At 40.1% G+C, this 17,460-nt stretch overlaps 2 protein-coding genes across 3 annotated transcripts in view; both read right to left on the reverse strand.

Moving 5' to 3' along the window:
- Nucleotides 1–17,460, reverse strand: part of mapkapk3 (MAPK activated protein kinase 3) — a 206,374-nt gene that overhangs the window by 48,068 nt on the left and 140,846 nt on the right. The gene's annotated exons all lie outside the window — the stretch shown is intronic.
- xxylt1 (xyloside xylosyltransferase 1) overlaps nt 2,180–17,460 on the reverse strand; it is a 47,107-nt gene continuing 31,826 nt past the window's right edge. Inside the window, exon 5 of one of the 2 annotated variants that reach the window (XM_079844874.1) lies at nt 2,180–3,934. In XM_079844874.1, coding sequence (XP_079701000.1) covers nt 3,538–3,934 — 397 coding nt within the window. In that variant the 3' untranslated portion in view covers nt 2,180–3,537. The remainder of the gene's footprint in view (nt 3,935–17,460) is intronic. The other variant, XM_079844875.1, reaches the window with a different exon arrangement.

Consider the following 17,460-nt stretch of genomic DNA (forward strand, 5'->3'; position numbering starts at 1 on the left):
AGCATGAAGGATCATTTTCACACATGAATTGGCACCTTAAATTCATTGAAAGTCTTTGGGATTTGCTGGAGTGGACTTTACAGAGGGCTTGACCAAAAATGGATGCACCTTTTGATGGCAATAAATGTTGTGATTTTTTTTTTCATCAAGGAGGTGCATACATTTTTGGTTAAGATCTTATGTTGACAATGCAAGCACATCACAAATACTTTCAATGAATTTAAGGTTTAGACTCCTGGAATATGGCCATGATGTGTCTTCCTACATGGTTGTTTAAAAAATGAAAAGCTACAAACTCCATCAGTTAGGGTTAGAAAAACTGTTGCCAAACATATAATATGCTAGAAACACAATAATCAAAGCAATAATGATCCAATCATTTGCCTAAGTATTTCAGTATTTCAGGTTAAAATAGAGACTAGGCCTTCAAAATATTTTTTTTGAAGGCAGATTAGCGCCCTCTTTTGGAATTATTTAAAGGGGTGGTAAAACACATTCTTTTGAAGGCTTGACTGTGTTTGTGGGGTGCACTGTAACATGTGTTCATGCTTCGTTTTAAAAAAAATTGCCTTATTTTTCATATATTTGACCTTTATTCTACACTGCTCTGTCCCTCCTTGTAAAACGGTCTGATGCTTTCCGGGTTGTATGAAGCCAGTCCCTCAAAAATACGCGATGGGCTCAGATTGGTTAGCTGGCCCAGTGTGTTGTGATTCGCTAAACGCCTAGTGCACGTATGTCGGAAACGTCACGCCCCTTACCGGAGGCTGTGCTTTGGTCAGTATTTGAAACGATGGCGTCAATAAAACCACACCAATCTGAGCCCGAATCAGACCCAGAACATTTTAGTGAAGATGATCGAGCAGAACCTGTTCAGTCCTCAAGAGTAAAGACTGCGGATCTATAGTGATCGCTACTGAATGGCACTTTAACTTTTGTATTTTTAGAACGATTATAGCCAAATATCTGTCGCAAGAACTAACCCAAAACAAACACTAAGCACTGGCTTTAACTAGTAAGTTAGCCAAATCACACACCGAACCATGTTTAGCATGCCTGTAGATAAACAATACATAAAAGCTCTAATCAAAGAATCATTTACACTAATGTCAGGTTCGCTGTTGAGATTTTAACGTTAGTTTTTGTAACGTTAGGTGTTCGTCGGATAACGTTAAGTATGAATGAGCATTTAACAGACTGGTTTGCAGAACAGCGTTGTCATCTGTTTACTTCCTTGCTACAACCTATTACAGGAAAACACATCGATGAAAAATAAATCAGACTTACAGGTTGTGGCCCGTGAACAGCTTCTGTTTGTAAATCCAGCTTTCAGGACAAGCCGTTGTGCATATCCTGTATTGAACTCGCGAAGTTTGTGGAAGTTTGTGTTGTCCTCCGTGAAATGTGCAGCGCGCGCGTCGTGCATCCACGCACCGGCAGTGTTTTTTTCACGCAGCTGACGTTGTGCAAATCTGGCATTGAAATCGCGAAGACGGTGGATGTTTTCCTCTGTTAGATGTGCTGCAGGGAGCCCTGCGCGCGCCTGATTCCCCGCTGACTCAAACACACGTGCATATAACATGTTTTATGTTAAACGCTCTGCAACGCACCCCCGTCCCAAGGAAGGCTGAACAGAGCAAGTACCGCAATCCGGATGAAAATAACAGCGTTTCCTCGGCATCGCGGCAACAACACTCCAGCCTACTATACCACAACAGCGCCGCGATACAAAATGGCCTCACCGCCCCTTACTTAATCTTCTCGGAGGAGGGGTTTATGTAAATATTGAGCCTGTTGATGTCACCAACCCTGGAGGAATGTGTGTAGTCGCCTACTGGCCGTTTGCTGTAGTTCTTAGAAACTGATTTCTTTAAAAGCAAATATCTCCCTTTGCTTTAAACTTTGAACGTTGTAACTTTGCAGATGTTGTTTATGCTCAAGCAGCAACATTACACGTTAGCTAAAGTTAGAATAGTGAAATCGTGGTTTACCACCCCTTTAAGAAATCATGCAACCATGGGTGTAATCACTAGAGGTCTCTATGGAGAGGCTTGAGAATTCCCTAGTTCTGTTTTGAACACATTTAATGATTTTTTTTGTTTGTTGATGGATTTGAATATATATTTGAAAAATCTCAAAGACTATTTTTTATAAAGTTTAAGATATTTTTTTGTTTGTTAGAAATATAGAATTTGAATTTTTGCAGATTTCCCATTCATTTCCTATGGTGTCATTTTTGACCGAAGAGCACAAGTTGGAGTATTTTTTTTATGACCACTTAGCATGCTCGAATCATGCCCTCAATTTTTTTGTGTGTTTACATACCTAATGCTAGAAAAATCACAAAGTTTCATATTCAGATGAAGCTGTGATTTTTAAAAATTCCAAATGTGGTTCATAGGTTCAGTTTTTCATAGGTGTGTGTGTGTGTGTGTGTGTGTGTGTGTGTGTGTGTGTGTATGAGTGGATGTGTCAATATCACACTCTTGATGTTTTAGAGTGTCACCCCTTTACTGCCATGTACTTTTTTTCAGCATTGTGGCCGATTTGTAGATTGTACACGCAAATATTCTGAGAATTTTTGCCGATTTCCCATTCATTTCCTATAGTCGGTCATTTATGACCGAAGACAATGAACGCTACTTTTTTTTTTTACAACCAATTAGCATGCTCGAATCATGACCCCAATTATTTTGTGTGTTTACATACCTAATGCTAGAAAAGTCACCAAGTTTAATATCATTCCGATGAAGCAGTGATTTTTTAAATTTCAAAACAGAACATTTTCCGGTCAGAAATGACCGAAGAGCACCAGAGGGTTAAATCCAAACAGCAATTCATTTATTTTTGGCCGGGCAGTGTATCTTGGCTTTTCTAAGGCGATACAGTTGCACATCACAGAGAAAACAGATTTCCAACGTCAGTGCTCACACATTCAAAAATCTCAGGAAAGTGGGTCAACACCCTTTCTCCCCTCTTTTCTCACCATTCTCTGCGTAAAAACTGAGAAAAGGAGTGGAGAATGTGGGATAAAGAGGGAATGCATTGCACAGAATTAAAGTTAGGAGAGACTAGAAACAGTACAAAGTGCGTTACGGGGATAAGTGGTACCTCATTGAGACCGCAAGAGTGCAATTGCACCTGTAAACAATACAGAGTGGCATCGAGGTAAGGAAAAGAGCGCTTTGATTGGCTCCTTCCCAACCTGCTGTCTAAGAGCCTTTTGATGAGACACCTGCATGAGGAAACTACTGAGAGTGAATCATAGCTGTCCTGAATAATTTAAAAAGAGAAAAATAACTATTTCTTTCAGCAACTTTGGAAAGGCACAGCCTCAAGGGTGTTAAATGACTGAATAATGTGGTAATGGCTGGAGTATATATTGTAAATGTGGTAGGCATGGGAATGCTACACTATTAGAACCTCTAACGAGTCACTTCTGCCTCGGTCCACTTGATTTAAAGTTTGTTCAAGATGTGCAAACAAAACTCGTCGAGTTTAATTAAAAATGTAGCATTCAAAGACCCACTTTGACCCTCAACCATCAGGTATAGGAGTGTTGCAATTGCCGTGGTAGATGTGTACCGGGCCATCGCAGTGATAGTACAGCTGGAAGACGTCGCCATACCCATGTTCCCTCCACCAAGTGCAAAGCTGTCGGTTCCAGCCACATGAAAGTGGGTAAAAGAGTTCCCTGTGCTCCATCCCGATCATGGTGAAGAAATCCTGATCGCCTAGATGCCCCCGGAAGTTGTATTTCTCTGCGAGCCGGGCCACCCGCTCGGGCTCCAGAAGCTGGTTGTATAAGGTAGAGCGACGGATGGCATTGAGGTTCAGAAGCATTACGCCGCTGTTGAAGCCGGGCAGACCGTCTGGTGGAGGGTCACCTACACGGGACTTGGGATTCTCTTTGCGGTACTGCCAGAAAGTGTGCCTACAACACAGAGAAGACAGTGGAAAAAAGATTTAAGCAAAGAATTGTCATACCAAAATTAGAATCATACCTAGGTTTACAGATGTGAACAAACTCATAACCCTTAAACTTTAAAAAAAAAAGGGAAAAAATAGGACTCTGCCCAGGTTTTTGTTCTCAACTCAAAGCTGTTTTTAGCTCAAGAATTAATAACTGGGGTGAAAGTAGTGCTGTTGCAGGGAGTAGAGACTTAGAGAAAATAGTGAAGCTAAAAAAAGGTACGCAGAAAATAGCAGAAGACCAATATTTCAGGTGTAGGACGCATTAATCATAGATAAGTAAAAACAAGCATTAAGGTCTACAAATAACAGAGAGCTGTTCTACAACAGAGAACCAGAAATCTTCTGCCTGTTCAATGCTAAAATAGTTAAAGTGCCCCTATCTTAAAGGCTCCTAATTTTGTTTTTGGAGGTCTCCTACAACAGGTTCACATGCAGTTTCATTTTCTCATAATATACATTGCACATCACCACATTTTTTCAATGATTCTCAAACGACTCGACGGATGAATCAGTCTCTCTAAATCCCACCTTTCCATGAGCTACTCTGCTCTGATTGGCCAGATGGACCAGTCTGTTGTGATTGGTCTACCGCCTACAGCGCCTTTCAGAAGCCTATCACCATAACGGAACTTCAGCTCCGTCTGAAGGCTTCCTAAAACTCAGCGATTGTACACACTGTAAAGAGAGTAACGATGACGTCGATTTCACCACATCAATCCGAGCGCAAGTCCGATGATGAAACCTTGGAAGAACTAGTTATTCATCCCAGACCTCCATCGCAAGGACAAATTGAACAGGACGTTTCTCAGTGATACGCTACTTATATTGAGGTACATTATGAGATGTTGCGACTGTAATTCCTCACCATCAGCATTAACAAGAGTATGTACATCAACAATCCCATGTGTGTGTATATTTCTCATTTATTGTGGTGTACATGCGGGAACTGTATCAATAACAGCACATACGTTAACTGAGCACTAACGTGAATGACTGATGTAACATTAAAGTTTGCAAAACAAATCTTGCTCCATTCTTGATCTTTACTCAAAGTAGTAAGAACGATAGAAAAGCTGCATTAATAGACACAGTATTAGGTAATAGTGGCCCGCAGCTGAGTTGCACTATTTCAGTAGGAAAGTATTAACGAGAGTTAGCCGATTAGCCGGAAACTTGAACAATATAAAAACGCAAAACTGAATATTTTGAACACCAAAAAAAAAACACATCAATAATTATTCTATGTACAGATGGTGATTCTAAGGAGTAAGCTGGTCCAAATAAACTGGGTACTGACCATAGACTGTAAAAAAATATGGACGTAGTGTCCGTGACATCAGCCATAGGATTCTGAAGAGCCGTTTTGAAGCGCAAAGTAGGGACGAGCTGGCCGTTGCCATCTTGGCAGCGCGTCACTTCTGGATAATAGAAAATGGGCAAAGAGGCGGGACATGGGTGGAGCTGAGGTGACGCGATGACTAACAGACAGCAGATAAACAGCAATCCACATGTCACTCATAGTGGCCACGCCCTTAATTATGCAGAACTTTAAAGCTTTATATAATGTAAACAAATGAGTTATACAAAAATTCACCCCCTCACAGTTGTCATGAAGGGCAAAACTAGCCGTATAGACCAAAACCACAATTTGTACCAGGCTGTAAACATGTTTTTTCTTCTTCTGCTGTAACGTTGGGCATTTTAACATGGGGCTCAATGAGATTCTGCTCCCTTCTGGACCCTGTCCCTAGTGGCCAGTTGATTAATTGCAGTTTAAGTCACTTCCGTATGGCTTCAAGAAAAACTGCGGGAGGTTGCCGCTTGGTACTGACCCATCTTTCAATAGCAAGCGTTTTGTAAATTACGCATTGAACTCCAAGATTTGAGGAGCAGTCATCAGTAAAATGACGTCAATTTGTTCATGGGCGGACAACATACAACATAGGCGGGCATTATGCAAATGAATTTTCTAATGACGTAGAACCATACCGCATTGGGATTCGAAATACAAATGACTCGTTTAGGCGCTCCAGAGTCGATTCTTTCTTTTGGAGAGAACTTTATTTATTGTGCACTTTCGAATTTACAACTTTACAGAACGTTTACATTCCCAAATAGCTCTATTACACAATGCATGAAAGGTAATATTTGATATAGGGGCACTTTAAAAATGGTACAGAATGGCTAAATCATAATAACTTCGAAGTATGAAGTTGGGAAGCGAAAAAATGTATCTGATATTTTGACATGAGATTGACCCCACAGCCCATAAGCTTGAGGCGAACTCAACTTATGGGCTGTGGCATGTTGAAAATCCTGAAAATCCTGGCTTGTTTTTTGTTCTGTTTTTTTTAACTGCGATTTTTGGGTGATGAAGCATGAGGGCTGGTGAAACTCCAAGTCCACGCACTGCTCATAACGAAGACTGCGGAGTGATAAATCTATGCTTATTCAAAGTAGCTTTGATCCATCAAGTCAATGCCCCCTGCAGGGAATTCCTCAGAGGTTCTCCTGAAGTTCATAGATTCTCTCTTGCTTTTAAAAAAGCCCAAGCTGGGTAGGAAACAACAAAGAGATTTCTGAAGCTGCTGCTCCTGGACTGTTCATTTGGCAGCAGGAAAACAGAACCAGACAGGATGACACAAACTTAAAGCTTTTATCTTTCTCCCAGAGACTCCAATTTAGTGGAAGTCCAATCCAGGGGAGCATTTTGTAGAGAATGCTTGCTAGAGTCAGCAGGAGCACAGGTAAACAAGAACATGACAACACTAAGTCAGGGACCCTCTGAAGCTTTGATGGGGCTGCTGAAAGAGTTCTGTGAGATTCCCCTTCCTCTAACAAGTCTTAATATAAAGTGCAGGTATAAAAGTAAATTCTTTTGTTTAGAGGTCTGTGCTGCATGTTTTATTTTTAAAATGCTGCAACATAAAATCACGTTTAAAAGATTTTGGTTGTAAAGATACAAAATAGTACGCTTTAAAGGCAAGTAATTTAACCAACAAATGAACATTTTGGTCATTGTTTAATTACTCTCACGTTGTTCCAAATCTGTATGAATTTCTTTCTTGTGTTGAATACACAATATGATATTTTGTATAATGCAAAAGCTCCAAAAAGTAGTGATGTGCGATTTCGAAACTTTGTGAAGCTTAAAACCTTTGCATTATTTTGAACCAGTTATTTGGAGCACGAATGAAACTGCCAAAGTCCGTAAACAAGGCTTCTTTAAAATGTTTAATAAATGTTTTGAAATTTACTAGTGTGTACCAATTCTAGTGCTTCGAAACAAGCTAATCCTTTTGCAAAGCAATTGGTTTAATTGATTCAAAGTTTCGAAAATGGTTGTTTCTCCCATCACTACAAAAAAGGACAAAAGCACCATAAAAGTAATTACAAATGTAATTTAAAGGGGTACTTCACCGCTGGAAAGATGAATGTTTATTTAAAGGGTTAGTTCACCCAAAAATGAAAATTCTGTCATTAATTACTTACCCTCATGTCGTTTGACCCGTAAGACCTCCGTTCATCTTCGGAACAGAAATGAAGATATTTTAGTTGAAATCTGATGGCTCTGAAAGGTCTCCATTGGCACAATGGCACGGTTCACTCTCAAGACCCTTAAAAGGTACTAAAGACGTCGTTACAAAGTCCATCTCACTACAGTGGTTCTAAAATAACTTCATAAATCGGCGAGAATAGTTTTTGTGCGCAAAAAAAACCCTAAATAACGACTTACATAGTGATGACGATTTCAAAACAAGGCATCATGAAGCTTCGAAGCGTTATGAATCACTGAGCCGAATGATGATTCGGATCGCGTGTCAAACCGCCAAACTGCTGAAATTTGGCAATTCAAACCGCTGATTCGACTCGCTGATTCGAACGCTTCGAAGCTTCATGATGCCTTGTTTTGAAATCGTCATCACTACGTAAGTCGTTATTTAGGGTTTTCACTATTCTCGCCGATTTATGTAACAACGTCTTTAGTACCTTTTAAGGGTCTTGAGAGTGAACCGTGCCATTGTGCCAATGGAGGCCTTTCAGAGCCATCAGATTTCAACTAAAATATCTTCATTTCTGTTCCGAAGATGAACGGAGGTCTTACGGGTGTCGAACGACATGAGGGTAAGTAATTAATGACAGAATTTTCATTTTTGGGTGAACTAACCCTTTAAGTTGGGTAATTTATGTAGTAGACATGTGAAATTATTTTAGACTGAGAGAAAAGCCAGAAAATGTATTTTTGGCTCATATATGGATGAAAGACAACAACTCCCAGAATGCACTTGACAGACCCTGGTCAGTGTTTCATCATTGGAAAAGACAACAAAGTGATTCTTCAACATGTTTACTGTTCCACAGAAAAACGGCATACTGGTCTGCAATGACATGAGAAAATTGAGACATTTTGAGTGACCTATTCCTTAGATAAAGATGAATGCACCTTCAGTCCAAGCACTAAAAACATATTACTGAAACAGTGACACTTCTGTGCATCTCGATCCCTTTAATTCCAGCACATGTGGTGAGGTGGTATGACAGAATATTTAGACCACTCTCTGTGAGTTTTCTAATTAAATATTCATGAGGAGATATGAAAAACGCTGTTGCTAAATCTAAGGGCATGGCTGAAGCATGGGTCAGGATCTGTGCGTGCCTGGGCCGTTCCTAATGAATGAAGCTTCAGAAACATCCTGTATAGCTGCATTATTCAGTCTTTAAATGGAATTTGCAAAGTCAGAGTCGAAAACAGCGGGTGTCACCACGCAAATGCGCATCAATTTTGTGGGTTGAGAAAGCAGAATGGCAACTTCCTGTGTCATCTCTTCAGCTCAGCAGCGACATTTTAACACAAACAACTTTTCCCTGCTGTTTAACGGCCTCTTCCATAAACTCCAAAGGAATGTCAGATTGCACTTCCACATTTCATGTCTAGTTTTATTGTCTTCTTTATGAGTGGCAAGACCTATTTGTCTGTCTGAGAGGATGTACGTGGTCTGCAGCACAAAATCTAGAAGAATGCATCATGATCATGAAAACAGATGATTTGGCCAAAACATTTTACAATGCTATTTTCACATTCATTTCACAATACTTTTTTTTTTTTTTTTTTACCAAATCAAAATTGAAAAATGAAAATGCTAGGCATTTGCTAGGGTGTTCTGGGTGGATACGAATAAAAGTTGAATATTTAGAGCTGGAGTCCAAATCCTGTAAGTACGAGCAATAGTAACACTGAAGGCCTTATAAACACCACTAACAAGGTAATATTTTCCACTGCCTTTTAAAGGCTAATAGGCCCAATGGGCTTTTATATAAGGAAATAAACATTTCCTTTAAACGGTTTAATTCTTGGAAATGACAGCATTATGCACTTATACAAAATCCATTTCTCATGTCAGAACCCAAAAAATAAACAGTATTGGTGAAAGATTTTAAAAATGCATATTTCGTGAAAGCTACTGCAGTGAAAAACACCATGAGGCTTGTGTGTACAAGAGCCACTCACCTGATGCAACAGTAAACTGCAATTAGTTGCCTGGAGTATTTCAGAGCCTTCTCCTTTATTAAAAACAAATTAAATGCTAATGGATTTGCTTTTTAGGACATTAGAACCTGTGTGAAAACAAGAGAAGACTTAAAAATGGGAGCGAAAATGAAAATTACCACACCATTAAGGCACCCGGTGTGACAGAGAGGAGGAAGCTTTATTCACCAAAACTTTTTTTGATAAATATTTCATTAAAAATTCTAATTTTGTAACGTTAACACTCAAGCCTAATAAAAGGCAAGGTTGCTGGTTTGACAATTTCACTCAGTTTCTTTATAGGCATTGAGAGACAGACTGCTGACAGTAACCCTGTCACTTTATAGTGCTAACTCATTTTTCTGCCATTCTTCCTCAATCATTTGAGGATGCCTGTGTGCCACCAGTTTGGAGCTTTAGCATGCACCACACCTGCCATTGGGAAATGATCTGCTATTTGCCTAAAGCAGAGGCAGCCAAGCCCGCATTTGAAATGTGTCAAACAGCGGCTCTCAAAAAATGAAAGAACAATCTGTGCCTAGCTCTTTGTGTTTTACACGAACAGAAATCTGTGTGCCAAAAACAACAGAAACAAAAGCAGTGCTGTCATCCCCATACACAGTCCTCTCATAATGCCTAATGAACACTGTAAGAAGAAAATCTGTAGGAAAAACAAAAAAGATACTAGTCATTTTCTGCCAGAACATTATCCGTTATGTTTTTGTTTATTTCCTTTAACCATAAAATACAATGCAATGCTCAATTCAAAATACAAGTAAAATACCAGTGAAAAATCAATACGGAAAATTCCTTCATATTAACAGTATATTGTGCACTTTTTTTTGTAATTCGAGAAAAGTAAGAATCGTGCAATGCAGGCATTGAGACTCAATAAACAATCAGATATGAATTGCATAATGTGCATTTATATATTGACCGGTGAAGCAACACTGATTATCTCATCATCACGGCACCTGTTAGTGGGTGGGATATATTAGGCAGCAAGTGAACATTTTGTCCTCAAAGTTGATGTGTTGGAAACAGGAAAAATGGGCAAGCGTAAGGATTTGAGCGAGTGTGATGGCTAGAAGACTGGGTCAGAGCATCTCCTAAACTGCAGCTCTTGTGGGTTGTTCCCGGTCTGCCGTGGTCAGTATCTATCAAAAGTGGTCCAAGGAAGGAACAGTGGTGAACCGGCGACAGGGTCATGGGCGGTCAAGGCTCATTGATGCACGTGGGGCACAAAAGCTGGCCTGTGTGGTCCGATCAAACAGACGAGCTACTGTAGCTCAAATTGCTCAAGAATTTAATGCTGGTTCTGATAGAAAGGTGTCAGAATACACAGTCCATCACAGTTTGTTGCGTATGGAGCTGCATAGCCGCAGACCAGTCAGGGAGCCCATGCTGACCCCTGTCCACCGCCGAAAGTGGCAACAGTGTGCATTGAGAGCATCAGAACTGGACCACGGAGCAATGGAAGAAGGTGGCCTGGTCTGATGAATCACGTTTTCTTTTACATCACGTGGATGGCTGGGTGTGTGTGCGTCGCTTACCTGGGGAACACATGGCACCAGGATGCACTATGGGAAGAAGGCAAGCCGGCGGAGGCAGTGTGATGCTTTGGGCAATGTTCTGCTGGGAAACCTTAGGTCCTGTCATCCATGTGGATGTTACTTTGACTCGTACCACCTACCTAAGCATTGTTGCAGACCATGTACACCCTTTCATGGAAACGTTTTTCCTTGGTGGCTGTGGCTCTTTCAGCAGATAATGCGCCCTGCTACAAAGCAAAAATAGTTCAGGAATGGTTTAAGGAGCGCAACAACGAGTTTGAGGCGTAGACTTGGCCTCCAACTTCCCCAGATCTCAATCCAATCGAGCATCTGGGGGATGTGCTGAACAAACAAGTCTGATCCATGGAGGCCCTCGCAACTTACAGGACATAAACATCTTGGTGCCAGATACCACAGCACACCTTCAGGGGTCTAGTGGAGTCAATGCCTCGACGGGTCAGGGCTGTTTTGGCAGCAAAAGGGGGATCAACACAATGCCTGATCGGTGTACAAACACACACACATACTATATTAATGTCAAACTCAGACACTTCCCGTGTTGAATGCCCCAAATAGGCCGCTTAAAAATTCCTGTGACTATTAGGATGTAGCATTATAAGCAAGTTAACTAGGGTTTATAAAAAAACTAGTGAGATGGTTCTATGGACATCAGACACATTCAAACAACAGTACCAAAGGGATGATGATGATGCCCTCTGGGAACAGGGAGCAAAGTTCAAACGTTTACCGCCTGCTGACCACGAAAACGCAGCGTGCTACTTTTAATCTTGACAAAGCCTTTGGCTAAAGTTCAAAGCTGAATATTGTTATCTGATCTACTGTGATTTATGATACAGCAAAAGTGGCAGGAATTCTCTCAGTGTCACCATGAGCATGACAGTGATTCTGCACTCAAATACAATAAAGAACTATTCCTTAAAAGACATACACAATACGATTAATGCAGTCTCATCCTTTTCATAACAATGCACGTCTCAAGATCTCAGAGAACCTACAAAACAACAACAACAAAATATCAAACACAAAAGATGCTATTACTAAAAAATCAGTGTGGTAAGTAAAGATAAGACTGGAATTCCCTGCAGAGTATGTGAACAGAATCAGGAAGAGGGATCTTATGCAACAAGTTTGTGAAATATTAAACACGGCACTCTGAGAAGCTAGCTGCATTTTAATGCGTCATCAAAGATGAGCCTTTCATTGCCGATGGCAGCCGATGAACGAGGCCACGGGAAGCCCCATCCATCAACGCTCAGCTCTAGAAGTCAGGAACTAACTGGGACGGAGGAAAAGAATGATTGGAGGGGAAGAGAGCGAGCGAGACACAGACAGGATAGATTCGAGCCTGATGGAGGAAAAACAAGGGAAATGAAACCTTGTGAAAACCTGCATGATTTCTGGAATAATGTTCTGGCAAATTCAAATTAAATCAAGGCATGAAACAAACAATGGGAGATTTCTGAACTGTGGTCAGATTACATTTCCAGTCATTTAAATGGAATTTACTGTATAACTTGGAAAAATTAAAGGTACATTTTAGCAACATCTAGCGGTGAGGTTGCGAATTTCAACCGCTACGGTGGCCGACACAGGACAAAGATGTCGTCGTCTGAGACAGCGGAGAGTAGCTAGCGCTCTGTAGAGCAGTTACTGTAGAAACATGGCACCGCAAAATGGCCACTTCACTGTAAGGGTTATGTATATTATATTGCATTTCTGTCAATAGATCCTCATAAATATTACACACTGCACCTTTAAAACAATCATATATAATTGTTAAAAATTTTATTATCATTTGGATTTTTGTTTTCGAACAACAATTATTAAAAGTACATTTCATAAGAAAATACCATTTCAGACTTTCTACTTCCAAATCTCATGTTGAATTAAATGTGTTACTTGCGTTCACAGATGGCACAGTACCAGCTTCTGCAACGTCTCAGTCCAAATCCAAACACAATTAAAATCCAAACACAAAAGTCCTGACATAATGTTACGAAGGCAGGAGTGCCTTCCTTCCAAACAATGTTAAATCTCAGAGAAGAGAAAGAACAGAGAGAGAGAGAGCACTAGAGGAAAAAAAAACCTTAAAGCATTAATGACGTGGTGCCAAATACAGTAAGTGAGAGCAGGATGGACAAAGATGTGGTAAGTGACGTAGATCCGGAGCCGGAGTGTTTACGAACTGGACACGGGTCTTAATTTGCAGACCCTGAGGCTAGACAAAGCCCTCTGGTTACACAGGAGCACTGATAGAAATCTGTTTGTATAGACTGGAGTCCTGTCAGCACTAACACAAGGCCTGGCTGTTTCTGCAATCACTTCCTGTCCTGAAAGAAAAAGGCCTGGCATAACGCCTGGCATCACAACTCCTGAAAAAAAGAAAAAATTTGATATAACATTTAACAATTGGTACGGCTCCAATGAAATGTCCTTACATCATCACAACACTGATAATAAAGGAAAAATAAAGCTTCTGATCTTCCCATACATTTCATGGGGAAGTAGGTTTGACACACTGACTGGAATTTGATAAAGACCACAAACAAACAATGAAAACACAGCCCAGTTTTTCCGGACCACAAAACCAGTCATAAGGGTCAATTTTTTTAAATTGAGATGTATACAGCTGAATAAATAATCTTTTAATTGATGTATAGTTTGTTAGGATATGACAATATTTGGCCCAATATCTGGAATCTGAGGGTGCAAAAACCATATAAATATTGAGAAAATCACCTTAAAAGTTGTCAAAATAATGTCATTAGCAATGCATATTACTAATAAAAATAATAATACATTTTTGATATATTTACAGTAGGAAATATCTTCATGGAACATGATCTTTACTTAAATGACCCAGTTTAAATACACATTCATCTTTCCAGCGGTGAAGTATCCCTTTATGTAGTAGAAATGTGAAATTATTTTAGAAGTTGGTGCCTTCTAGACTGGGAAAAGCCAGAAAATGTATTTTTGGTTCATATATGGATGAAAGACAACAACTCCCAGAATGCACTTGCTTCGCTGCCCTACGAGGCCACTCCCAAGCCACATAAGCTTAAATGCCTATTTAAGTGAGTTTGTCATTGTACTGTTTTGTTGTTGTGTTTTTCATTAAGAATAACAGGCTAACGAACCCACATTTCAAGCAACCCGCCCACAAATTGGCGCTAATTCGAAACCAAAACTAAATTGAGCACGGCCGCACAGGCATTCATTCATGGCCGCATTGTCATTCATATTCACAGTGCGTGTCCAGTCTGGCGCGTTTTCAGTTCATGCCTAAGGAAGCTTAACTTTCATAGGAATTCATTGAGAACACTCGCTTTGCTCCGCACCGCTCCGATTTTGATTATGAATGCCCGAGCGGCCGTGCTCATTTTACATTCTGTGAGTGAGATCCCACCCCTATGGTTGGGTTAAAAACCATGCAGAACTAGCTCCTACTACTGGCTGTAGTCTCTAGCTTCTGGGCAAAAAAGCCTCCAATGATGCTAAATGACGATTTTTGCGTCATCTGATTTTTTTTTCCAGACAAAAAAAATACTGAAATCTCTTGTCTCAGGGGGACATGAGGGAGGGAAGCACGGTCATTCGAATATACTATCGGGTTTCTACTGATACAAAGCTTAATGATGTCAGTGAAGTGACCCTTTAAAGGGTTAGTTCACCCAAAAATGAAAATTATGTCATTAATTACTCACCCTCATGTCGTTCGACACCCGTAAGACATCTTCGGAACACAAATGAAGATATTTTTGTTGAAAGCTGATGGCTGAGAAAGGCTTCAGATAGGCCTCCATTGGCATTCAGTACATTTACACTCCCAAGACCCATAAAAGGCACTTAAAACGTTGTTACAAAGTCCATCTCACCACAGTTGCTCTACAATAATTTTACGAAGCGACGACAATAGTTTTTGTGCGCAAAAAAAAATCTAAATAACGACTTTATTCAACTTCTTCTTGTCTTCCGTTTTGGCCTCTGCCGTGAACTCACGAAGCCCCATGACGCATGCGCAAGAATATGACGTAGCGCCGGCGTTCGGGAATCCATGAAATGCACACTTTAGCCCCATTTTGACACTACGCCGAGACCTAAAGCACGATCAATGTAGAATTCAACAGCTTAGATAGGCGCGTCTTCCTCTGCTTGTAAACAAATCGTCGGAGGCATACACGGAAGACAAGAACAAGTTGGATAAAGGTGTTATTTAGATTTTTTTTTGCGCACAAAAACTATTGTCGTCGCATCGTAAAATTATTGTAGAGCCACTGTGGTGAGATGGAGTTTTGTAACGACGTTTTAAGTGCCTTTTATGGGTCTTGGGAGTGTGAATGTACTGAATGCCAATGGAGGCCTATCTGAGGCCTTTCTCAGTCATCAGCTTTCAGCTAAAATATCTTCATTTGTGTTCCGAAGATGAACGGAGGTCTTATGGGTGTCGAACGACATGAGGGTGAGTATTTAATGATATCATTTACATTTTTGGGTGAACTAACCCTTTAATATCCTAATGATTTTTGGCATAAAAGAAAAATTTATAATTTTGACCCTTACAATGTATTGTTGGCTATTGCCACAAATATACCCATGCAACTTAAGACTGGTTTTGTGGTGCAGGGTCACATATTAGCATGCAAATTTAGCCTACATATAAAATGTAAGGGTCTATGCAAGCACTACGCAAAGTTTCCTCACCTAATTAATTATGCAAATGTTTACACTCTTACTTTGTCAACTAACAATGTCCAACAGCATTAATGCAATAAAATATTTTAAACATTGCAGGGAAACCTTTATCAGACAAGCAGGAATTCCAGTTATCTTGTGAGCGCACGGACAGTCTGACCGGACTGCCAAATCTGCACATGCCGAGATTAATGACAAACAATGTCCAGCTGGAGCAGATTTGTTTTGTGTTTGAGCAAACATTGCAAAATTCTTCAGTCTGATGCTTCCATTCTTTGCTGGAAAAATAATCTTTAGTCAGGGTGGTGGGGGAGATGTAAATATAGGCTATGTAGCTGAGATGTTTATGTGTGTTTCACTGAACATGTGTAAAGTAACACAGACTGACAGCACCTTAAATGGTTGTCTGAAGACAAGACTCGCTGCCGCTGTAATTAACATGCGGACAGCAGGCAGGTCCTTCACAACTCATAGCAGAGAAAATGACACATGAAAACTCTTTAAATGATAGATGCTCAAACTAAACACCAAGGGCACACAGCAAAAGAACACCAACATCAGTGTTAACTTCAGAACAGGAACACAGGCACAAAAGCTTCTGTGAGGCTAAAACGGTCCACAAAGAACACAGCCAGACAAGACAGAACACACTGGACATCACAAACCATTTCTGACAGGACATGTACCCACTTTTACAAATTTCGCTTGGTTGCTGTGTTAAAAAATAGTGTAATTTTGGGTCGAATCAACCAAGTTTCAGAAACTTCCCTGGCTCAAATTATTTTATTTTGTTAATATGAAGAAAGACAAACATAAATAGTGATGAAAGACAAAATATTAAATGTCATGGATGCATAGTTACAGGGTAATCCACTATTTTTTAGAGTACAATCTGAGATTTGGAGCCAAATAACAGGGGGGAGGGGGGGGGGGTAAAATTACTTCAATGATGATGTCAGCATAATTATTTTATATTTACAGAGATTGGTAGGTCTATTAGTAAAATCTGTTGACGTTAGCAATCTTTGTTGTATTATATGCCAACTTTGACAGTTCCAAAATGGGAAAACGCACTTGTGTTTTTTCCTAAAGTTTGCATGCCTGTAACTCAAAAAAGTATTAAAGATCTCTTAATATCCTTTTATATTTAGTTTTTTAACAAACATTTCTTTTGGTATCCATATTTTTAAGGCCCTATATTAAATTCCAGAGATATTGGGATCTTAATATGGGCCCTATCATACACCCGGCACACTTGATCGGTGTCAGGCACGATGCAAGTGTTTTTGGCTAGTTTCATCCTGAAGCAGTTATCATTTTCACGTCCAGCGCCATGTTGTTTAAATAGCAAATGCATTTGCGCCCATTTGTGCGCCCATGGACATGCTGGTCTGAAAACGAGATGTATTTTGAGACAACTGAAAACCTGGTCTAAAGTCAATAGTGCAGTATTTTTTGTGTTATTTAAAAGGTCCCATGGCATGAAATTTTCATTTTATGAGGTTTTTCAACATTAATATGAGTTCCCCTAGCCTGAATATTGTCCCCAAGTGGATAGAAATGTTGATCGGTGTAAACCCGAGTTCTGGCTGTCTCTCTCTGCCTTTGAGAAAATGACAGGCCAGACGAGCCAATCCTTAAGTCTCCTGGTTTGACGTCCAAGCAGGAACGGTTTCCTCCCTTTCCTCC

The sequence above is a fragment of the Gobio gobio genome, assembly GCF_949357685.1.
Source record: "Gobio gobio genome assembly, chromosome: 19".
NCBI lineage: Eukaryota > Metazoa > Chordata > Actinopteri > Cypriniformes > Gobionidae > Gobio > Gobio gobio.